Source organism: Mus musculus, chromosome 13 (assembly GCF_000001635.26).
Source record: "Mus musculus strain C57BL/6J chromosome 13, GRCm38.p6 C57BL/6J".
NCBI lineage: Eukaryota > Metazoa > Chordata > Mammalia > Rodentia > Muridae > Mus > Mus musculus.
In genome coordinates this window covers 65,396,091-65,420,607 of record NC_000079.6, presented here as the reverse complement: position 1 = coordinate 65,420,607, position 24,517 = coordinate 65,396,091, and the positions used below count along the sequence as shown (strand labels likewise).

The 24,517-nt window shown below is 40.6% G+C and overlaps 1 protein-coding gene, 1 long non-coding RNA gene and 2 pseudogenes across 3 annotated transcripts in view; 2 read left to right on the top strand and 2 right to left on the bottom strand.

The window, feature by feature from the left end:
- Nucleotides 1-5,339, bottom strand: part of Gm40985 — a 46,494-nt gene extending 41,155 nt beyond the window's left edge. The window contains exon 1 of the long non-coding RNA XR_003950552.1: nt 5,173-5,339. This is a non-coding gene — a long non-coding RNA (predicted gene, 40985). The remainder of the gene's footprint in view (nt 1-5,172) is intronic.
- Gm31714 (predicted gene, 31714) lies at nt 243-24,349 on the top strand. 2 transcript variants are annotated; one of them, XM_030247507.1, is made up of 4 exons: nt 243-347; nt 20,021-20,147; nt 20,348-20,408; nt 21,585-24,349. In XM_030247507.1, exons 2-4 carry the CDS (start codon nt 20,078-20,080, stop codon nt 23,038-23,040), a joined length of 1,587 nt encoding a protein of 528 aa, XP_030103367.1. In that variant the 5' UTR covers nt 243-347; nt 20,021-20,077; the 3' UTR covers nt 23,041-24,349. The 2 variants fall into 2 exon arrangements, with proteins under 2 accessions (XP_030103367.1, XP_030103366.1); XM_030247506.1 differs by lacking the exon at nt 243-347 and adding an exon at nt 5,486-5,586.
- Cbx3-ps5 lies at nt 3,461-4,089 on the bottom strand (annotated as a pseudogene).
- On the top strand, nt 22,930-24,053 carry Gm21930 (predicted gene, 21930; annotated as a pseudogene).
- Nucleotides 24,350-24,517: the final 168 nt, after the last annotated feature.

Here is a 24,517-nt window from a genome sequence, read left to right as displayed (position 1 = left end):
TCCAATTCCTGTCGCGGTTCTGGAAGCAGCTGCGTGACTTCTGGCAGTTGCAGGGGGACGGGGCGGAGTCTCGGGGATCACGGGAGGGGCGGGACGCCACGCGAGGACTCTGTGATCCCGGATCCGCACCTGAGTGGTGAAGGTTGAGGGAGCAGGTCTAAGGAGGCTGTGTGTGACGTCACTGGGCCACGAGGGGAGGGAGAGGAAGGCGAGGGTGCTTCCCGACAGCAGTGGGCGCTCCCGCACGCCTGAGAGTAACCGGAAAGAGGACTGAGGAGTGACGCAGGGTGTCAGAGGGTCACGCTTCCCCGCTCCCGCTGTCGCCACCAGAGTCTAAAAATGCTCAGGTTAATCTTGCGTGGGGCCCAGTGCAGGGGTGGGGTGGGGGGACGTGGGTGTAGGGGCTTGGGGCGGGGCCGCACCTGCGCAGAGCGGGGCTGTGGGTAGAGTGATGACAGGGGGCGGGGCGCCGTGGGAATAAATAAATAAAAACTAAGTAATAACACACATACAAATAAACATGCATGCATACATACATAGATACATACATACAATAAATGGAACTAAATGCATGGTCCTATACACAGACTTTGGATGCCATCCACCCCTGACCTTCATCATATGCCCGCACTATCATACATACACAACATGCGTACACAACATACACACATACAGTTTCCTACTATCACACCAATGCACACAGTCACCACACACCCACCCACCACATGCAACACACACGAACACACACACATGGATATATTTTGAAATTAAATTAAATAGATAATAACTATAAAATCAAAAACAAAAAGGTTTCTGGGGTCAACATTCTGCTGCCAATACACTGACAGAACAAGAAATCAAACACACACACACACACACACACACACACACGCACACACACGCACACACGCACACACACACACACACAACCTCCCTAGAATGAAAGAAAGGTAAAATAAAAGGAAGGTGTCCTTTGATCTCAGCACTGGGGAGGTAGAGGCAGAGGCAGGACTCACTTGAAAGGCCTGCCTGGACTATCTAATATGTTTTGGCACCATGTAGAGAGACTTTGCCTCTCATAAATGAATAAATAAATACAGAAAATATATTCATCCATCTATACATGCATGTGCATGCGGTGGCTCAGAGGGCAAAGCTGCTGGCAGTTAAGGTCTAGGTCAAATAGTAAGACCTAGATGTATTGTGAAGGCCTAGGTCAGATTAGTTAAGGACTAGGTAACTCTTACCTGGCTAGCCTGCCATTTTGTGCTGTTACTAATATTACAAGGACACGTTGTCATATGTTGCTTCTGCAGTTACTCCCAGAGTTGATTATCTATTCTGTTTGGTTCTGTGTCCTCAGAAAACCAATCACAATAGAAGCTTGTCAAACTGCTTCCTTTGTTCTATAGTTACTCAGAATAAGCTTTGGATTGGAACAGACCACCCAGAAGCATTTCCTGCACCCACCCATGTATACACTTTTATGGCTTTTGCTCTTATAAGCTGCCCTGGGAATGGATCCCCAACATAAGAGAGACACCTGCACCAATTTGCTGGGTTCTAGTAAAGTGTAAGTTCCAAGACCTCCCCAGGAACTGACATCCTACTTGGCATGTGGGCATGTGCATGTGGAGATGTGCATGTGGGCAACTGACTTCCTGGTTGGCAAGTTGAGACATGAATGCTAGACAAGGCAAGTCCCCCTGTCACAGTCGAATACCTCCACTAATGGAAGCCGGGTAATACCATAAGATACAATAGATTTAACATATAAATTCACAAAGTACTGTGAGAATATTTATTCAGGGGTTGGGAATAAGCAATACATATTCCCTCTTTCTAAGTTATCAATGGTACCACATTTTAAAATTGTCAAAGAACACCCTAGGATAAAAGTGAAATTACAGCAAATTGACAAAGTTTTTCTTATGAGACTATAGATATCCTGCAATTGGTAAATTACAAATACTTTATTCAGTATATCTGAGGAAAATTACATTATAAGTAGTTATTCCCCTTCCAAATTATACAAATATTGGCCAATCACGTCCTCTTATTTTGTAGAGTTTTAGTGATATTTAAAAAGGCCTGCTGTGATTATTTTAATTCAACAGAGCTGAAAGTATGAAAATGGTTGTTGTTTAATTTAGATAATAAAAGACAAGCCTTTTGATGATCTTTCAATCTTTGCATATTCATTTGTTTTCAATGAGGGCTTACTGGTCATAAATATTATTTAAATTATTAAAGTATTTAATGTCTGAATAATCATTCATATGTCTATATTTCATCTTCAAAAGCACAGGTATGTTATTCTTGTATGAGTGAAGATAGTGTCCAGTATGAATATCATCTCCTGGTCTAGCAGAACTAAACTCCTTTTTTAAAGGAATATAAAACTATTTATTGACCACTGTTCACCATTATTTATAATAGAGTAAATATACAGTTGGATGACATTCTGAAACTACAAAGTTACTTTTCTGGCTCATTGAACCTTAACCCAAACATTGAAAAGATTGATCCTACCAGTAAGGAATGAGTCAGGGTAAAGAAAAAGCATGCAGGTCATTAAATGATATTAGCAAATTTTTTTCACTCACTTAGTCAGCAGGTCTTAAATTGTCAATGTCAGCTCCAAGCACGATTCTATTTCCACATCAAACAGATTCCATGAATCATAACCTTTTAGTACAGACTTTAACTTTCTACAAAGGGATGGTTCACCAGAGGAACCTTTACACAGACTGGCTGACCTGGACCTGCCTCTGCCTCTCAGCTGGCTTCTTAGGTCAGAGCTCTATCTGCCTCTAGCCCAAGTCTTGTTATTAAAGCACACTATTACTTAGTCTAATTCCATTTTTCCAAAGGGGGCGTGTACAACACTCTGTAAATATACCACTGTATTTATGTGATAATACATCAATTCTGATGTTGTTGCCTTTAAATTATCCAATAAATCGCAGAATCTGCTTAATCTGAAAGGTTATGGTTTCAGAAAAATGTTCACAAGGAGGGAATCTCATCAACTTGTATTTTCATCTTCAGTTAAAAACAAAACAAAACAAACAAGTTATGTGTTTTATGCATACACCGCATAGAAACAAACAAACAAAAAAAACCCAGAATGGTCCTTCTGTGTCCCAGTTAAAAATCAGTTCTGACTTGAGTAATAACTGTAAAATCTCCCCAGCATTTAAGAAAAGCTGTTCTTCAAAGCTGAGGAAATACAACATGGTATCATATATTCTATTGTTAAGGGAAGCAACTACAGAAGGTTCTCACTTGCCCAAAGGAATCAGTGCCTTTTGATGCAGAACAAAAACCAAAAATATCCCAACTAGTGTCAATACTTTCAAAACCAGCATATCAAACTTGATTTTTACTAGATTGCTATTTTTTCACACTAGTAATTCAAAACCCAAGATCCAGATTTTATATATATAAATGCAAACAATTATTGTGCTTCATCTTCGGGACAAGAATGCCAAGTCAGCCGCTCCTTGTAGAAGTCAATGACAACCTGAGGACGCTTCATATTCGCCTCCTTTGGCAGCACCAAGCCGGCCCCGTCCGAGTCCTTCCACTTCATGAGAAACACTAATTCTCCGCTGCTGTCCGTGGCACCGATCATTCGTTCAGGGTCAAGACCTCTGGCAAAGCCCCTTGGTTTGTCAGCAGCATCTCTCTTCTTCTTCGATTTGCTATCATCAGATTCACGGTCAGATAAAGATTTCCTTTCTGTACCATCTTTTTCTTTACCAGCTTTTTGAGAATTAAGAAATGCTTCAGTTAATTCTGAACAATCTAAATTTTCTTCTGGTTCCCAAGGATTATCAGCGTCTGTGAACCCCTTCCACTTCAGGAAACACTCCACCTTCCCGTTCACTAGACGGTCCAGTACTTTTTCTACCACAAATTCTTCAGGCTCTGCCTCTTCAACTTTTTTACTCTTTCCATTTTGTTTCTTTCCCATTTTTTGCAATGTAGTTTTATTGGAGGCCATTTTTTAAATTTAATCGGAGACTTGAAGAGTTCACCGCTCCGATGCTCAGGGCCGCAGATCCTGCAGAGTCTCCCGCCTGCCCCAGAACTAAACTCTTTCAAACTAATTTAGAATCTACAGGTATACTAGAATTGGGATAGGGTCAAAAAGATATCACTGTGACCAGATCTCTAGGCTTACATATATCATGTCCTTAAAAGTAGACATTAAAATTTAAATATATATGCTCATGTTAACTATTCCAAAGAAAGATTCAGACCAATATTATCATTTCAAATTTATTTTACCTTTGAAGATTTATTGATTAAATATATTTTTTCATATTAATTTTTAAGTTTAGTTTATTATGAATAAAATTAACTTTGGCGAAGTTAACCAGTTTACTTTACTTAAAATTTCTTTGGTATTAATTACATGATGTGAATGACACACCATGTGTATATTCTAAACCATGTGTATATGTGTATATTTATAAAAAGCAAATATTAATAAACCATAAAGATGTATTTACTGCTTCTCTAAGATTCCTTTTTCATAATTTTGATTGTCATGTGAAAACTTCACATACAGATCTTTAATAAGCATACTTTTCGTTTGGGTAGAAAGTAATTCAGACGTGTCTAGAGCAAAAGAATACTGAAGGGCATTTTATTTCATAGGAAAATTAGCTGTGTAAATAACTGACAGTGAGGCCAGAAGAGGCGTGTACAACACTCTGTAAATATACCACTGTATTTATGTGATAATACATCAATTCTGATGTTGTTGCCTTTAAACTATCCAATAAATTGCAGAATCTGCTTAATCTGAAAGGTTATGATTTCAGGAAAATGTTCACAAGGAGGGAATCAACAACCCTTATCCTAATCCTTACCATAACCCTCTAATCACCTAATCCTAATTCTAACCCTGCTTTCTGTGGGGGATATTTCTTAATTATACCTTTTGAGGTGAGAAACCCTGTCTTAATATTGATCTTTTGAGATGTTCAGATCCATCTTTAATCTGGGCTATAGTTTCTTTTGGCAATCTACATATATTAAAAAAAGCCTCCTGTTTTCTAAAATTCCTTTTTAATGTTAATAGCCTGGGCACCCTTCCATTCCTGGGTCAGATTGATACCTACAATGCAACTAGAGTAATGGGCTATTGAAGCTACTCACCATGATTTCAGGAAAAAGAAGGCAAGTGCTATGAGGAATGTTCAGGCAAGGTCTGAAGTCAGGATCATTGCTCACAGAGGGGAGGAGCTGGCAGCAGAATAGCCTGAGCTGGAATGGTGGATTCTTCCCCCAGGGCAAGCACAAATGCTAATGAGCTGAAAAGGGCTCAGGAGATCTGGAAAAGCTCCACCCTTCGACAGGAAGCACACTTTAACATTGAGGTGGGGTAAGACTCACTGGCCAATCAAGGTCTCCAGGAAGACATGCCAGTCAGACAGAGAGGCGGGATCTTCCGGATGCCTTTCTAGGAGTTCGCTGTGGCTGTGCAGGCTTGAATGGTTCTCTGTGTCCTGCTCTGAGATCTGCTGTTGGGTGCATTGAGGGGACCTCAGGAAGCTCTGAGATTTAGACATGGTGAGCACAGGATCACTGCCCACAATGGGTAGGGGCAGGTGGTTGAGCCGTGGGAGATGGGGTGGTGGGTCCTTTCTGGGGCTGCATGGGAAGCATCACCCAGATGGGAACACGTGTGAGGTCTCAGGCAGTGACCTCTGAATAACTTCATTATCATAGCTGATTCTGAATCTGTCCAAAACATTTGCACCAGTTGCTTTCTTGTAGAAACATGAGTGGTTTCTTTGACTCTGCAGCACAAAACGGTCCAAACACTGTTGTCTTTTCTAGTAGACATTGAGAAGACAGATATGAAGCTAATAGGTCTGCTTCCATACGTTACTTGTTTTTGTTTTGTTTAGCTTTTAATTTCTTTCTGTTGCAGTTTTTCATATTTCTTTGCTTTATATGTTTAGAGTTTTGACAGTTTGTGGCACAAGGACTTTTTTGGTCCAATATGTTTGCTATTTTGGATGCTTCTTGTACTTTAATAGGTATTTTCTTCTTCTTCTTTTTTTTTTTTAAAGATTTATTTATTTATTATATGTAAGTACACTTTAGCTGTCCTCAGATACTCCAGAAGAGGGCATCAGATTTTGTTACGGATGGTTGGGAGCCACCATGTGGTTGCTGGGATTTGAACTCGGGACCATCTGAAGAGCAGTCGGTGCTCTTAACCACTGAGCCATCTCGCCAGCCCGGTATTTTCTTCTTTAGTTTAGAAAATTTTCGTTTATGATTTCACTGAAAATATTTTCTGGACCTTTGAGCTGATATTCTTCTTCTATTTCAATAATTTCTACTTTTCACCTTCTCATATGTTGCAGAATTCCTGGTTATTTAATGCCAGGAAACATTTGGAATCCATATTTTTTGAGCAATTTATCACTTTTTTCTATTCATCTTTAATGCCTGATAGTCTCTCTTCCCTTCCTGGCCCATGGGTGAACCTTGCCTCTGTAGTTGTCAATGTACAGCAAATTCAATGGCCTTCTCTTAGGGACTTAGCAAATGCTTAAGTCGTTACCTGTCTCCATCACCTGCTGCTGTTGTCAGGTGTGCTTTATATACATGAACCACCAGCTACAGCAGCTCTGTGCTTTGTTCCCTGTCTCTGTTCTCTGCACATGCTCCCCCCCCAACCCCCATTCTATTTCCCTACCCTTGGGGCTGTCTCTCTCTGCTCTCTGTCTGTGTGCCTGTCTAAAGCTCTTTTGTGCACAGCTATACCTTTCCCTATGTTTTCACTCTTTTCCCTTCGCCCAAACAACCATTTTTCCACTGTATCTATTGCATGTTTTAATTTCTCAGGACCTGCTGTGATAGGATAGCTTAGATTTCTTGGTGATATATTTTCCTGGCTATTATTCATTTTATTCATTTGCTGGTGTCTAGGCCTCTATGTTTGAGGTGATTTGGTTTCTGGGTTTGTGCTGTTTGGCTGGGTGTTTTATACCCGGGTTACTGGTTGATATATGGATTTATTTATTTATTTTTGGTTTTCTGAGACAGGGTTTCTCTGTGTAGCCCTGGCTGTACTGGAATTCACTCTGTAGACCAGGCCTTGAACTCAGAATACTGCCTGCCTTTGCCTCCCAAGTGCTGGGATTAAAGGCGTGGGCCACCACGCCCAGCTGATACCTGGATTTTCACTGTGTTGACTGAGGGTTGCCTCTTTGATGGACCTGTTTGGAGGGTATGTTCAGGAGGGAATGCTTAATGTTGGAAGCTGGAAAAAGAGGCAGGCAGAAAGAGATGATCTTAGCAACCCACAAGGAGACATAGTCAGGAGAGAGATTAAGCTGCCTTTGTTCTTTGGTAAAGTGCTAGGGATAACTGTGTAAATTACATCTGGGATAGCACATAGTGTGGTAGATCTATGGAAGCTTACTTTGTGTCCTTTCAGGCATGGCATGAGGTTGAGCAGTATGTGTCTGCCCAAGTGGGGGCTGAGCAGAAGGATGAGGCAGGAAAAGAAGGGTAGGTGGGGATTATCTGTGGTAGCTATAGGAGGCATGCACAGGGGGAGAGGAAACTTGTACTGGTATTTTGTCCAGTGGTAAGGGCAACTGATATTAGGGTCTGCAGTAACATAGTGGGGTAGGTCTTTGGACACATTACCTAGTCTACTGGCAGGCACTTATATTAGGGTGTGCAGTACAGATAGTGAGGTAGGTCTTTGGTCAAATTACCTAGTCTACTGGCAGGCACTTATATTAGGGTCTGCAGTAACAGATAGTGGGGTAGGGCTTTGGACACATTACCTAGTCTACTGGCAGGCACTGATATTAGGGTCTGCAGTAACAGATAGTGAGGTAGGTCTTTGGTCAAATTACCTAGTCTACTGGCAGGCATGGCTTGTCGATGAACAGGAGTATTTTCCAATAATAATGGGCTCAGGCACAGGGTGAGTTGTAAAGCTCAACCAATTGCAGTTTTTGAGAGTGCACAAAGAACACTTGAGCAAACATCCTATGAGCAGCCAGTGAAGGTACAGCAACAGGGTCAAGCTACATATAGATAACTAATATTCTTTGAAGGGAAAAAATGTTAGCTTAGCCATCATGGTTGTCAGATAGTTTTTGCCTCATGTTTGGTTCCTGCAGATTATGCCAGATATACAGTTTTCAAAATATTAGGTTGCTGACCTGTATGGAAATTCCCCAGCCTTGCTGTAACTACAATATATATCCAGCACCTCTCTCATTTTGGACCCGATGCCAGGTTGACTGGTGTCAGACCTTGTTACTGAGCCCATAATAAAAAACCTTGTGTGTTTGCATTGCAATAAGATCCTTGGTTGTCATTGAGGTTCCTGTGACTTGGGTATAATATCTTGGTGCGTTGACTGAAACTCCAAGACCTCCAGGACTCAGAACAGAGGTGTTGAAAAGCCAGCTGTTAGAATGTGTCATTGTTGTTCTTTGTATCAATGGCTTGTCTGTCACATTTGTGTTGGTGTGTCTTGTTTTTCCTATTTTTCTTGATTATTCATGGAGGGAGATGACTAAAGTGAACTTGGAACCATGGTACAGTGGGTGCCCTGGAGAGTTGTAGCCACAGGGCCTTGGAAGATGTTCCATAGTCTGGTATAGAGATGGTGCGCCCTTGGTCTAAAGTGCTTGGAGGGTTAGAGCAGACTTGAAACCCTGCTTCATGACTCACAGCTGCCATCCTGTCTTCATCTTCTCCTCTGTACACATGTATGAATCTGCTGGGTAGCCTTTACTGACACCTTGTGACTTTCTCTCATGTGTGTGGTACTTTATTATTCTGTGACTGAGAGAGAGGAAATAAGATTTTTTCCATTCCAATTGATTTAGTTACTTAATCATCATCTGGGGTTAAATCCTTCTTCCTAAGAGGACCTACACGCACTAGATTGCCCATTATAGAGAGCTCTTGGAGACCCAATCCAGGGCAAAGTCAGGCTCTCCCTATCCTGTTTTACAGGGTGCAAAGGACAAAGACCTCATTTTCCTGTCCTGATCAACCCTGTTCCCAGTTCATATGTGACTCTGTAGTTTTGGACTCAGAACTGTCATTAGAGGGAAAGTTGTTCTTCATCCACTGCAACAAAGTTAACATATCTCATTAGACCAGCAGTATTAATTGTAGGCATGTGGTGCAATGTGCTTCTCTGTTCACCTTCCAGCTGCTTTAGCTACCTCTTTGGTAGCACTAGCCAGGGAATGAGGGGTTAAAGATACCTCACACCAGAGCAGCAAAGCCTCTGAACTCCTCATTCCACTGTATCCTGCCCTGCTCTAAGCCAGGTGACCTCCCCATTTTTTCCTGGCTCAGCCACAACTCCACCTCTCTCTTTTGGTGGCAGGGGCTCCTGTAATTGATATGGTTAGCACATTGGTTTTGGGCTTTTACAATTTCCTCATTTATTATTGTCTCCATGTCATAATTGTCTTCAGTTCTCAAAATTTCAGAGCTACAGACATATTAAGGAACCTCAATTGAAGGTGTGCCCTCATCAGAATGGCTGGTTGCTATGTCTGTGAGAGATAGTGTTGATGGTATTTTGGGAAGGCTTTTCTACTGAGGGAGGCAATATTCTTAAGGAAGTGGGCCTGGGCTGGATGAGAGCTAGCTGGGCATAGGACAGTGACCAAGTAAGAGAACAAGCCAAGAAACAGTGTTTGTTCTTCATTATTTTTCCTTCATATTCTAGCTCAGTTTCTATTCTAACTTTCCAGAATGGTGGACAGTGATCTGACTGAACCATGTACATCAACCATCTACTGCCTAAGATGCTTTTGCTTGCAGGAGTCTATTCAGCAGCAGAGTAGCAAGTTAGAACAACAACAACAAAAATTGGTATATAAAGGTGATTTTGCTGCTGGACAGAATCTATATTCTCTTTTGGAGGAATGTGGAAAATATCAAAAATTGAGATGTCAAAAGTCATAGAAAGCTGTAGATGGAGCTTAACGGTTGTAGTCATAGAACCTGAAAGATTCGAGTGTTGGCATTAATGCAGCCAGAGGAAGTGGAGGTCACAGTATGTCCGTGGGAAATCGACTCTGTGAAAACTTTAGCTAGAGGTCATTTGTGTAACATTTTGGCCAAAAATATTTCTTATTCAGGTTTTTCTATGAGATATTGAGTAGGGAAAAGTTTAAAAAATAATTGCCTGATTTGTATATTTTTATTCTATTTATATGTATTTGTTCACTTTTCCCATTTATATATGTATTCAATATACATTCCAATTGCAACCCCCTCCCCTTTCCACATTACACAGTCCCTCATCCTTAACTCCTTTTCATCTACCCAGGGAGATTGGGGACCACCTGAGTATCCCCCAAACATGACAAGTCAGGTCTCTGCTACTGAGGTCAGACAAGGCAGCCAAGTTAGAGGAACAGGGTGGACAGACAGACAACTCCTTAAGGGACATCCCCCCACTCTATTTGTTCCAGGACCCATGTGAAGACTGAAGCACATTTACTACATATACGGTGGGGCCTTGGCCCACCCTGTGTTTGCTCTTTGGCTGGTGAGTCACTCTCTGAGAATCTCCTAGTGTACAGGTTAGTTGACTCGCTGGATCTTCTAATAGACTTCCTGTTCCTTCGCAGGCCCTCAATCCTTTCCCCCAACTCTTCCAAAAGACTCCCTGAGCCCTGTCCAATGATAGGCTGTGGGTCTCTGCATCTGTTTCAATCAGGTGCTGGATGGAGACTCTCAGAGGACAGTTATGCTAAGCTATTGTCTGCAAGTATAACAAAGGACCGTCACTAATGTCAGGATTGGTGCTTTCCCATGGGATGGGTCTCAAGTTGGTCAGAGTATCATTTGTCCATTCCCTCAGTCTCTGCTCCATCTTTGTGCCTGCATTTCTTGTAGACAGGACCAATTTTGGGAGCAAATGTATTTGGTTCATTCACTGTGCTTAATTCTCCACTAGAGGTCCTTCCTGGTAGCAAGATGTGGCCTCTTGAGGGTCCATAACTCTTTGCCATGCATCTCAACTAAGATCACCCCCATATTATCCTTGGTGACCTCTCATTCCTGGTCTCTGGCACACCCTAAAAATTCCCCACCCTTCCATACCGCTCCCCGTTAAGGTGCAGAATTCTATTCATATTCCTGACCCTCTGACCATCTCTTGTCTCTCACAACACCTGTTCCTGGCCACTCGCCCTTCCCCTTACTTATCCACTCTCCCATCCAGTTCTCTCTCTCTCTTCCATCTGCCTCCTCTGACTGTTTTATTCCCCTTTTGAATGAGATTCAACAATGCTCATTAGGGCTTTTCTTCTTGTTTAGCTTCTTTGATTCTATGGAATATAGTGTGGATATCCTGTACTTTATGGTTAATGTTCACTTGTAAGTGAGTACATATATTCATGTCATTTTGTTTCTGGGTTACCTCACTCAGGATGATAGTTTCTACCTGTATCCATTGGTCTGGAAAATTCATGATGTCCTTGTTTTTAATAGCTTATTAGTATTCCATTTTGTAAATAAACCACATTTTCTGTATACGTATTTCGGTTGAGGGACATCTGGATTGTTTGCAGTTTCTAGTTGTTACAAATAAAATGGGATATGTCTCTATTTGGGCAAGTTTTCATGGCCATTCCCTCAGTCTCTGATCCAGCTTTGCCTCTGCATTTCTCTTTGACAGGACAAATATGTTCTTTGTGTCTACAGCGTTGTGGTTTAAACTGATTCATAATTTTCTTTTTTTTTTTTTTTTTTTTGTTTTTTTTTTTTTCCATTTTTTATTAGGTATTTCGCTCATTTACATTTGCAATGCTATACCAAAAGTCCCCCATAGCCACCCACCCCCTCTCCCCTACCCACCCACTCCCCTTTTATGGCCCTGGCGTTCCCCTGTACTGGGGCATATAAAGTTTGCGTGTCCAATGGGCCTCTCTTTCCAGTGATGGCCGACTAGGCCATCTTTTGATGCATATGCAGCTAGAGTCAAGAGCTCCGGGGTACTGGTTAGTTCATAATGTTGTTCCACCTATAGGGTTGCAGATCCCTTTAGCTTCTTTGGTACTTTCTCTAGCTCCTTCATTGGGGGCCATGTGATCCATCCAATAGCCGACTGTGAGCATCCACTTCTATGTTTGCTAGGCCCAGGCATACTCTGACAAGAGACAGCTATATCAGGGTCCTTTCAGCATAATCTTGCTAGTGTATGCAATGGTGTCAGCATTTGGAAGCTGATTATGGGATGGATCCCCGGATATGGTAGTGTCTACATGGTCCATCCTTTTATCTCAACTCCAAACTTTGTCTCTGTAACTCCTTCCAAGGGTGTTTTGCTCCCACTTCTAAGGAGGGGCATAGTGTTCATACTTCAGTCTTCATTTTTCTTGAGTTTCATGTGTTTAGGAAATTGTATCTTATATCTTGGGTATCTTAGGTTTTGGGCTAATATCCACTTATCAGTGAGTACATATTGTGTGAGTTCCTTTGTGAATGTGTTACCTCACTCAGGATGATGCCCTCCAGTTCCATCCATTTGGCCAGGAATTTCATAAATTCATTCTTTTTAATAGCTGAGTAGTACTCCATTGTGTAGATGTACCACATCTTCTGTATCCATTCCTCTGTTGAGGGGCATCTGGGTTCCTTCCAGCTTCTGGCTATTATAAATAAGGCTGCTATGAACATAGTGGAGCATGTGTCCTTCTTACCAGTTGGGGCATCTTCTGGATATATGCCCAGGAGAGGTATTGCTGGATCCTCCGGTAGTACTATATCCAGTTTTCTGAGGAACCGCCAGACTGATCTCCAGAGTGGTTGTACAAGCCTGCAATCCCACCAACAATAGAGGAGTGTTCCTCTTTCTCCACATCCACGCCAGCATCTGCTGTCACCTGAATTTTTGATCTTAGCCATTCTGACTGGTGTGAGGTGGAATCTCAGGGTTGTTTTGATTTGCATTTCCCTGATGATTAAGGATGTTGAGCATTTTTTCAGGTGCTTCTCTGCCATTCGGTATTCCTCAGGTGAGAATTCTTTGTTCAGTTCTGAGCCCCATTTTTTAATGGGGTTATTTGATTTTCTGAAGTCCACCTTCTTGAGTTCTTTATATATGTTGGATATTAGTCCCCTATCTGATTTAGGATAGGTAAAGATCCTTTCCCAATCTGTTGGTGGTCTTTTTGTCCTATTGACGGTGTCTTTTGCCTTGCAGAAACTTTGGAGTTTCATTAGGTCCCATTTGTCAATTCTCGATCTTACAGAGCAAGCCATTGCTGTTCTGTTCAGGAATCTTTCCCCTGTACCCATATCTTCAAGGCTTTTCCCCACTTTCTCCTCTATAAGTTTCAGTGTCTCTGGTTTTATGTGAAGTTCCTTGATCCACTTAGATTTGACCTTAGTACAAGGAGATAAGTATGGATCGATTCGCATTCTTCTACATGATAACAACCAGTTGTGCCAGCACCAATTGTTGAAAATGCTGTCTTTCTTCCACTGGATGGTTTTAGCTCCCTTGTCGAAGATCAAGTGACCATAGGTGTGTGGGTTCATTTCTGGGTCTTCAATTCTATTCCATTGGTCTACTTGTCTGTCTCTATACCAGTACCATGCAGTTTTTATCACAATTGCCCTGTAGTAAAGCTTTAGGTCAGGCATGGTGATTCCACCAGAGGTTCTTTTATCCTTGAGAAGAGTTTTTGCTATCCTAGGTTTTTTGTTATTCCAGATGAATTTGCAAATTGCTCCTTCTAATTCGTTGAAGAATTGAGTTGGAATTTTGATGGGGATTGCATTGAATCTGTAGATTGCTTTTGGCAAGATAGCCATTTTTACAATGTTGATCCTGCCAATCCATGAGCATGGGAGATCTTTCCATCTTCTGAGATCTTCTTTAATTTCTTTCTTCAGAGACTTGAAGTTTTTATCATACAGATCTTTTACTTCCTTAGTTAGAGTCACGCCGAGATATTTTATATTATTTGTGACTATTGAGAAGGGTGTTGTTTCCCTAATTTCTTTCTCAGCCTGTTTATTCTTTGTGTAGAGAAAGGCCATTGACTTGTTTGAGTTAATTTTATATCCAGCTACTTCACCAAAGCTGTTTATCAGGTTTAGGAGTTCTCTGGTGGAATTTTTAGGGTCACTTATATATACTATCATATCGTCTGCAAAAAGTGATATTTTGACTTCCTCTTTTCCAATTTGTATCCCCTTGATCTCCTTTTGTTGTCGAATTGCTCTGGCTAATACTTCAAGTACTATGTTGAAAAGGTAGGGAGAAAGTGGGCAGCCTTGTCTAGTCCCTGATTTTAGTGGGATTGCTTCCAGCTTCTCTCCATTTACTTTGATGTTGGCTACTGGTTTGCTGTAGATTGCTTTTATTATGTTTAGGTATGGGCCTTGAATTCCTGATCTTTCCAAAACTTTTATCATGAATGGGTGTTGGATCTTGTCAAATGCTTTTTCTGCATCTAACGAGATGATCATGTGGTTTTTGTCTTTGAGTTTGTTTATATAATGGATTACATTGATGGATTTTCGTATATTAAACCATCCCTGCATCCCTGGAATAAAACCTACTTGGTCAGGATGGATGATTTCTTTAATGTGTTCTTGGATTCGGTTAGCGAGAATTTTATTAAGGATTTTTGCATCGATATTCATAAGAGAAATTGGTCTGAAGTTCTCTATCTTTGTTGGATCTTTCTGTGGTTTAGGTATCAGAGTAATAGTGGCTTCATAAAATGAGTTGGGTAGAGTACCTTCTACTTCTATCTTGTGAAATAGTTTGTGCAGAACTGGAATTAGATCTTCTTTGAAGGTCTGATAGAACTCTGCACTAAACCCATCTGGTCCTGGGCTTTTTTTGGTTGGGAGACTATTAATAACTGCTTCTATTTCTTTAGGGGATATGGGACTGTTTAGAAGGTCAACTTGATCCTGATTCAACTTTGGTACCTGGTATCTGTCCAGAAATTTGTCCATTTCGTCCAGGTTTTCCAGTTTTGTTGAGTATAAGCTTTTGTAGAAGGATCTGATGGTGTTTTGGATTTCTTCAGGATCTGTTGTTATGTCTCCCTTTTCATTTCTGATTTTGTTGATTAGGATTTTGTCCCTTTGCCCTCTAGTGAGTCTAGCTAAGGGTTTATCTATCTTGTTGATTTTCTCAAAGAACCAACTCCTCGTTTGGTTAATTCTTTGAATAGTTCTTCTTGTTTCCACTTGGTTAATTTCACCCCTGAGTTTGATTATTTCCTGCCGTCTACTCCTCTTGGGTGAATTTGCTTCCTTTTTTTCTAGAGCTTTTAGATGTGTTGTCAAGCTGCTAGTATGTGCTCTCTCCCGTTTCTTCTTGGAGGTACTCAGAGCTATGAGTTTCCCTCTTAGAAATGCTTTCATTGTGTCCCAAAGGTTTGGGTACGTTGTGGCTTCATTTTCATTAAACTCTAAAAAGTCTTTAATTTCTTTCTTTATTCCTTCCTTGACCAAGGTATCATTGAGAAGAGTGTTGTTCAGTTTCCACGTGAATGTTGGCTTTCCATTCTTAATGTTGTTATTGAAGATCAGTCTTAGGCCATGGTGGTCTGATAGGATACATGGGACAATTTCAATATTTTTGTATCTGTTGAGGCTTATTTTGTGACCAATTATATGGTCAATTTTGGAGCAGGTCCCGTGAGGTGCTGAGAAGAAGGTATATCCTTTTGTTTTAGGATTAAATATTCTGTAGATATCTGTCAGGTCCATTTGTTTCATAACTTCTGTTAGTTTCACTGTGTCCCTGTTTAGTTTCTGTTTCCACGATCTGTCCATTGATGAAAGTGGTGTGTTGAGGTCTCCCACTATTATTGTGTGAGGTGCAATGTGTGCTTTGAGCTTTACTAAAGTGTCTTTAATGAATGTGGCTGCCCTTGCATTTGGAGCGTAGATATTCAGAATTGAGAGTTCCTCTTGGAGGATTTTACCTTTGATGAGTATGAAGTGTCCCTCCTTGTCTTTTTTGATAACTTTGGGTTGGAAGTCGATTTTATCCGATATTAGAATGGCTACTCCAGCCTGTTTCTTCAGACCATTTGCTTGGAAAATTGTTTTCCAGCCTTTCACTCTGAGGTAGTGTCTGTCTTTTTCCCTGAGATGGGTTTCCTGTAAGCAGCAGAATGTTGGGTCCTGTTTGTGTAGCCAGTCTGTTAGTCTATGTCTTTTTATTGGGGAATTGAGTCCATTGATATTAAGAGATATTAAGGAAAGGTAATTGTTGCTTCCTGTTATTTTTGTTGTTAAAGTTGGCATTCTGTTCTTGTGGTTGTCTTCTTTTAGGTTTGTTGATGGATTATCTTCTTGTTTTTTCTAGGGCGTGGTTCCCGTCCTTGTATTGTTTTTTTTCTGTTATTATCCTTTGAAGGGCTGGATTCGTGGAGAGATAATGGGTGAATTTAGTTTTGTCGTGGAATACTTTGGTTTCTCCATCTATGGTAATTGAGAGTTTGGCTGGGTATAGTAGCCTGGGCTGGCATTTATGTTCTCTTAGTGTCTGTATAACATCTGACCAGGCTCTTCTGGCTTTCATAGTCTCTGGTGAAAAATCTGGTGTAATTCTGATAGGCTTGCCTTTATATGTTACTTGACCTTTTTCCCTTACTGCTTTTAGTATTCTATCTTTATTTAGTGCATTTGGTGTTCTGATTATTATGTGTCGGGAGGAATTTCTTTTCTGGTCCAGTCTATTTGGAGTTCTGTAGGCTTCTTGTATGTTCATGGGCATCTCTTTCTTTAGATTTGGGAAGTTTTCTTCAATAATTTTGTTGAAGATGTTTGCTGGTCCTTTGAGTTGAAAATCTTCATTCTCATCCACTCCTATTATCCGTAGGTTTGGTCTTCTCATTGTGTCCTGGATTTCCTGGATGTTTTGAGTTAGGATCTTTTTGCATTTTCCATTTTCTTTGATTGTTGTGCCGATGTTCTCTATGGAGTCTTCTGCACCTGAGATTCTCTCTTCCATCTCTTGTATTCTGTTGCTGATGCTGGCATCTATGGTTCCAGATTTCTTTCCTAGGGTTTCTATCTCCAGCGTCGCCTCACTTTGGGTTTTCTTTATTGTGTCTACTTCCCTTTTTAGGTCTAGTATGGTTTTGTTCATTTCCATCACCTGTTTGGATGTGTTTTCCTGTTTTTCTATAAGGACTTCTACCTGTTTGGTTGTGTTTTCCTGTTTTTCTTTAAGGACTTGTAACTCTTTAGCAGTGTTTTCCTGTTTTTCTTTAAGGACTTGTAACTCTTTAGCAGTGTTCTCCTGTATTTCTTTAAGTGAGTTGTTGAATTCCTTCTTTATGTCCTCTACCATCATCATGAGATATGCTTTTAAATCCAGGTCTACCTTTTCAGGTGTGTTAGGGTGTCCTGGATTGGGCGAAGTGGGCGTTCTGGGTTCTGATGATGGTGAGTGGTCCTGGCTTCTGTTAGTAGGATTCTTACGTTTACCTTTCGCCATCTGGCAATCTCTGGAGTTAGTTGTTATAGTTGTCTTTGTTAAAAGATTGTTCCTCTGTTGATTTTTGTTACCCTCTATCAGCAGGCGTGGGAGACAAGCTCTCTTCTCTGAGTTTCAGTGGTCAGAGCAGTCTCTGTAGGCAAGCTCTCCTCTCTCAGGGAAGGTGTACAGTTATCTGGTGTTTGGACCTCCTCCTGGCTGAAGGTGAAGGCCCAAAACAGGATCTTTCCCAGAAGCTGTGTTGCTTTGGCCAGGAAGGTGGCCAGTTGTCTGGAGTCGAAGATGTCGCAGCCTCAGAAGCTCTGTGGCTCTTGCCGGGAAGGTGGCTGGTTGTCTGGAGCTGAGGATGGTGCCGCCCCAGAATCTCTGCGACTCTCTCGCCTGTCCCAGAAACAGCTGGCACTCTGTATTCCACACGGTCACCCGTGCAGCCTGCCCTCCGCGGAGTCCCGGAGCCAAGAAGGCTCCCGCCGGCGCCTGTGCCACAAACCTCTCAGGCCAGGCAGACCCCCGTGCTCTCACCAGGAAGGTGGCCGGCTGTCTGGAGCTGAAGATGGCGCCGCCCAGAAGCTCTGCGACTCTCTCGCCCGTCCCAGAAACAGCTGGCACTCTGTATTCCACACGGTCACCCGTGCAGCCTGCCCTCCGCGGAGTCTCGGAGCCAAGAAGGCTCCTGCCGGCGCCTGTGCCACAAACCTCTCAGGCCAGGCAGACCCCGTGCTCTCACCAGGAAGGTGGCCGGCTGTCTGGAGCTAAAGATGGCGCCGCCCAGAAGCTCTGCGACTCTCTCGCCCGTCCCAGAAACAGCTGGCACTCTGTATTCCACACGGTCACCCGTGCAGCCTGCCCTCCGCGGAGTCCCGGAGCCAAGAAGGCTCCCGCCGGCGCCTGTGCCACAAACCTCTCAGGCCAGGCAGACCCCGTGCTCTCACCAGGAAGGTGGCCGGCTGTCTGGAGCTAAAGATGGCGCCGCCCAGAAGCTCTGCGACTCTCTCGCCCGTCCCAGAAACAGCTGGCACTCTGTATTCCACACGGTCACCCATAATTTTCATAATTCAAATTTTTAGCAAAATTTTATTAATGTTACGGTTTAAACTGGTGTACCTCATGTTTCTGCAATTGAATACAGAACTGCAGTTAATGTATAATTCTTTGTAGGAACTTCAGTGCAGAACTATGGGTTCTTTCTATCATTTTTGTTTCCTTGGGTGACATTTGAAGGGGAGTGAGGGTCTTTCTTCTCATGCACCCATACATTCACCATTTGGTCTCTGTCCCTAAATCACATAAGATACAGTAGACACATTTGCTATTCAATGCTAAGCTATTTTGCAAGCCTGGTGGTTTTATGTTTTTAATTTTATTATTTTGGATTTTGTTGTTCGAGATAAAATTTCTCTGTGAAACCCTTTCTGTCCTGTTAGTAGGTATAGACACCACATCAGCCACCTATCATGTTTTTGTACAATAAGCATATGCTTCTGTGCAATTCTTTATTCACATCTTCAATTTTGAAATTTGACAAAATCTATAGGTTATATTCTGTTTTCCAGGATGACATATGCTCATGACACCAATACTACCTGAGGCTTCAGAGTCATTGAATTCTGGGTATATGATGATCTGCCTAACTCTTTTGTTTGTTCTTTGATTTTTGAGTAAATGTAATTATTTTTTTGTGTGCATGAATATGAATATCATGTGTGCATCATTTCTACTGTTGTCAGTAGGTGGTATCAGAACACCTGATCTTGAAGTAATGGGTAGGTAGTTGCTGGTCCCCATGTAAATGCTAAATATTGACCACAATTATGTGGAAGACAAGCAAGAGCTTTCCACAGCTGAGCTATCTCTCCTGCCCTATGTTGCATATTTGTGATCAACATTTATACTACTAGTATTTTAATTGGTCCATTTGTAACTCTTTAAAAATTCATTCTCTTTTAGCAAAATTTTATTAATGTTACAATTTAAACTGGTGTATTTCATGTTTGTACAAGATGAATACAGAACTGCAGTTAATGTATAATTCTATGTAGGAACTTCAGTGCAGAACTATGGGTTCTTTCTATCCTTTCTGTTTCCTTGGGTGATATTTGCAGGGGGAGTGAGAGTCTTAATATGTAACTTTTGCTGTCCTGGAATCGGTTTCATAGATGATGCAGGCCTCCAGCTTGAGGAAATACACCTTCCTGTCCCTCTGCATTAAAGTCCTGAGCAAATACCCCCATCTTGTCCAATATTTTTGTAGTTAGTAATTGTTCGTACAGCTTCTCAGATGTGGGCTTGGTACTGTTGATCTGTATCCCCTTGCAATCTCCCTCTCAATTGGCATTTCCCTTGCAAGGCTATCTCCTAGGCAAAAGGTTCAACAGCAACAGAGGTGAACATTATAATTCAATTTCCTTCTAAAAAGACATGGTGATTAGAATACAATATCTGTGTCAGGAAATTAGTAGTGATGTTAGTATCATGCTTTGTATCATACACATTTCTGGGATATTTTAGGATGCAGTGACTTTTGACGATGTGCATGTGAATTTCACTAAAGAAGAATGGAATTTGATGGATCCTTCCCAGATGAATCTCTACAAAGACGTGATGTTGGAGACCTACTGGAACCTTACTTCTATAGGTAAGACTGTGAATTTTCTTTTGCTTTTCAAATTAAGGGAACAAATGTTTTTTGGTTATTGATGATCTTCTGTTATTTAAATTGAGCACAAGTAAGACTGAGGTGAATAAATCAGGTTCACAGCTGTGAATATTTACAGTAACCTCAATTATTCCTAATTTCTAATAACATATCATTCATTTTCTGTTGCTGTATTTTAGGCTACAAATGGGAAGACCATCATATTGAAGAACCATGCCAAAGTTCTCGAAGACATACAAGGTAATTTTCATGTTCAAGCTGATACAAATATGTCTGTGAGGAAATTGTAATAAGTTCTGGAAGTTCTAAAGAAAAGCAAGAGTGTCAAATATCAGCCCATTACCTGTAGCTATGATTATGATATTCTCGCTAGTCCGTGTACCTTAGAGTCTATTATCTGATTTGTGGTTCCAAGGCATTCCTCTAAGAATGGAAAGAAGGAAACAAGGCCTTAAGAGATCCCTTTATTTGATTTGTAGCTCCATTAAACCTATGCTATGGAACTATCACTCTGTATAGTCTCATAATATTTAAATGTTGCACATTGAATAGTGATGTTTGTGTGTATATATATATATATATATATATATATACATATATATATATATATATTACCTTCTAGAAAGCAAATATTCCAAGGTAAAGTTGGTGATACTTATATTCTTGCAGTCTCATTCCTAACTTTATTGAGAGGTCAGTTTATGAGAGTCAAGAATGTTGAGTGGAGAAACCTTAATCCATATATAGCATGTCTACAAGGAACAATATGTCAACTGTTGTGAATGCAATGTGGAAAACTTTCATTTGTTCTTCTTTTAATGGGTATATCAAGTGACAAATGGACAAAACCATGAGAGTCTATGAACATTGAAAATAGCAACACACCTCTTTCCAAAACAATGAGAAGATATGTAGTTTTCTGACTTTGTTAGACTTTCTGAACATGATAGGAGTTTTTGATTAATTGGTTTTCTTACTTTACTGAGAATATCTTCAAAGTCACACTGAGGAAAAAATGTGGAAATTCATCTGTTTGTCCTGCTTCACAGTGCTAATGTGCTGTGATTCACACTACAGGGAAATTATGAATGCTATCAGTTGTAAAAAGCTCTGCATTGTTTCATTGTTCTTCAGGTACAGGAAATAGGTCATATAGGAATCTGATATAGAAAAAGGTTGTTATATATATATATATATGAGCCATGTTATAACTGCTCTTAACATCACATCTGTTTTCAAAGAGGCAAAACAACCCATAGTGAGGGAGAACACCATGAACATGCAAAGTGATAAAAGCTTGAGATCTGATAATTCTTTATTATTAGACCAACCTGTAAAAGTAATTAATATGGATAAAACGATTGATAAAGGTAATGAGTGTGTTAAAGCTTTCACATGTGCCAATTATCATTCTAGGCATGGAAGAATTCATAGGTGGAAGAAACTCTATGAATGTAATCAATGTGGTAAAGTCTTTGCAAGACCTGCTCATATCCAATGTCATAAAAGAACCCATACTGGAGAGAAACCTTATAAATGTAATCAATGTGGTAAAGCCTTTTCCTCTCACAGTTGTCTCAGATATCACAAAAGAAACCATACTGGAGAGAAACCTTATGAATGTAATCAATGTGGTAAAGCCTTTTCCTCTCACAGTAATCTCAGATATCATAAAAGAAGCCATACTGGAGAAAAACCTTATGAATGTAATCAATGTGGTAAAGCCTTTGCAACACCCAGTCATCTCCAATGTCATAAAAGAACCCATACTGGAGAGAAACCTTATGAATGTAATCAATGTGGTAAAGCCTTTTCCTCTCACAGTAATCTCAGATATCATAAAAGAAGCCATACTGGAGAAAAACCTTATGAATGTAATCAATGTGGTAAAGCCTTTGCAACACCCAGTCATCTCCAATGTCATAAAAGAACCCATACTGGAGAGAAACCTTTTGAATGTAATCAATGTGGTAAAGCCTTTGCAACACCCAGTCATCTCCAATGTCATAAAAGAACCCATACTGGAGAGAAACCTTTTGAATGTAATCAATGTGGTAAAGCCTTTTCCTCTCACAGTAGTCTCAGATATCATAAAAGAACCCATACTGGAGAAAAACCTTATGAATGTAATCAATGTGGTAAAGCCTTTGCTACATCCAGTCATCTCCAATGTTATAAAAGAACCCATACTGGAGAGAAACCTTATGAATGTAATCAATGTGGGAAAGCCTTTGCAAGACCCGCTGATCTCCAATATCATAAAAGAACCCATACTGGAGAGAAACCTTATGAATGTAATCAATGTGGTAAAGCCTTTTCCTGTCACAATAGTCTCAGATATCATAAAAGAACCCATACTGGAGAGAAACCTTATGAATGTAATCAATGTGGGAAAGCCTTTGCAAGACCCGCTGATCTCCAATATCATAAAAGAACCCATACTGGAGAGAAACCTTTTGAATGTAATCAATGTGGTAAAGCCTTTTCCTGTCACAGTGGTCTCAGAAATCATAAAAGAACCCATACTGGAGAAAAACCTTATGAATGTAATCGATGTGGTAAAGCCTTTGCTACATCCAGTCATCTCCAATGTCATAAAAGAACCCATACTGGAGAGAAACCTTATGAATGTAATCAATGTGGGAAAGCCTTTGCTACATCCAGTCATCTCCAATGTCATAAAAGAACCCATGCTGGAGAGAAACCTTATGAATGTAATCAATGTGGTAAAGCCTTTGCAAGACCTGCTCATCTCCAAATTCATAAAAGAACTCATACTGGAGAGAAACCTTATGAGTGTAATCAATGTGGTAAAGCCTTTGCTACATCCACTCATCTCCAATGTCATAAAAGAACCCATACTGGAGAGTAATCTTAGGATAATTATCAATGTGGAAAGACTCTTCACAAGGGAGAAGTCAACAAAGACATAAAAAAACACATAGTGGAGAGAAATCTTAATGTAACCAATGTGGTAAAAGCCTTTTCACAAAGTAATTATCTCAAAACGATAAAAGAACCAACCCATTTTGGAGAGAAACCTTATGAATGTAAGCAATGTGGTAATGAAGTCTTTGCATGTTCCACTAGTCTCCAAAAAATAAAAGATACCATACTGGAAAGAAACCTCATGAATATAATCAATGTGGGAAACACTTCAGAACTTTGTAATCTCCATTATTTTAACAGTACACACACAGGAGAGAAACCTTATGAATGTAATCAGCGTTGTAAAGCATTTCAAGTCACAGTCATCTGCAATGACATAAAAGATCACATACAAGAGAGAAACCTCATGAAGGTTATCAATGCAGTAAAGCCTTTGCATGTCATAATTCTTCCCACGTACACAAAACATAGCACACTGGGGAGAACCCTCATTATTGTAACCAATGTGGTAAAAACCTTGGCAATTTACTGTCATCTGCAACTACTTAAAAGAACACATTCAAAAAAGTAACTCTTTCCATTTTTCCAGAGTACTAATCCCTTGGGTGACACAGTCATCACCCCATACATAAAAGAACACATATGGCAGAAAACCTGCATGAATATAATGAATAATGTAAATCCTTTCGAGGCCACAGTCATCTCCAAACACACAAAAAAAAATGTGCAGGAGAGAAACCTTATGAATGTAATTGATATGAGAAAACCTTTGCATATCATAGTCATTTCCAAGTACATAAATGAGCACATAGTTGAGAGAAGCCCTGTGATTGTAATAAATGTGTTAAAGCCTTTGTGTGTCACTGTACTCTTTAAATATTTAAAGGAACACACGTTTTAGAGAAACCTTACAAATGCAATGAATGTGGAAAAGTCTATGCATATCACTATAGTCCCCAAAGACATAAAAGAATACATAATGGAGAGAAATATTTTGACTTGGCTCTCCCAGCCTGAAGCAGGCTGATCCAGACTTTGACCTTGCTGCCACTGAGAATTAGACCACCTTGGGTGGAGCCTTCCTGCCTAGATGGCTCTGTTGTTAAGCCACTGCTGCTGTTCTCCTTCAAGAGGTTGCTGCCTGCTGAGAGGCCCCTGAGATATTCCAGAGACTACAGTACCCTGTCCTGCACTGTCCTCACTTGCAGCTGGTTCCAGGCACCAAGAATGGATTGGCAGGAATGGTCTTCTCCCCTTTATAAGCACATTTGCTATTAAACATTTGAGCTTTGATCAGGAACCTTGACTTAGCTCCATTATTTCTCTTGACCGTCTAGTTCTCTTTCAGCTCCAGTTTGCCTCCCAGGTATATCCCTTTTCTTGTGAGCTGCAGGTTGGCTCCCAACATTTGTGAATGTTGTCAAGTTGGAAAATCCTTTACATGCCACTGTAGTCTCTGA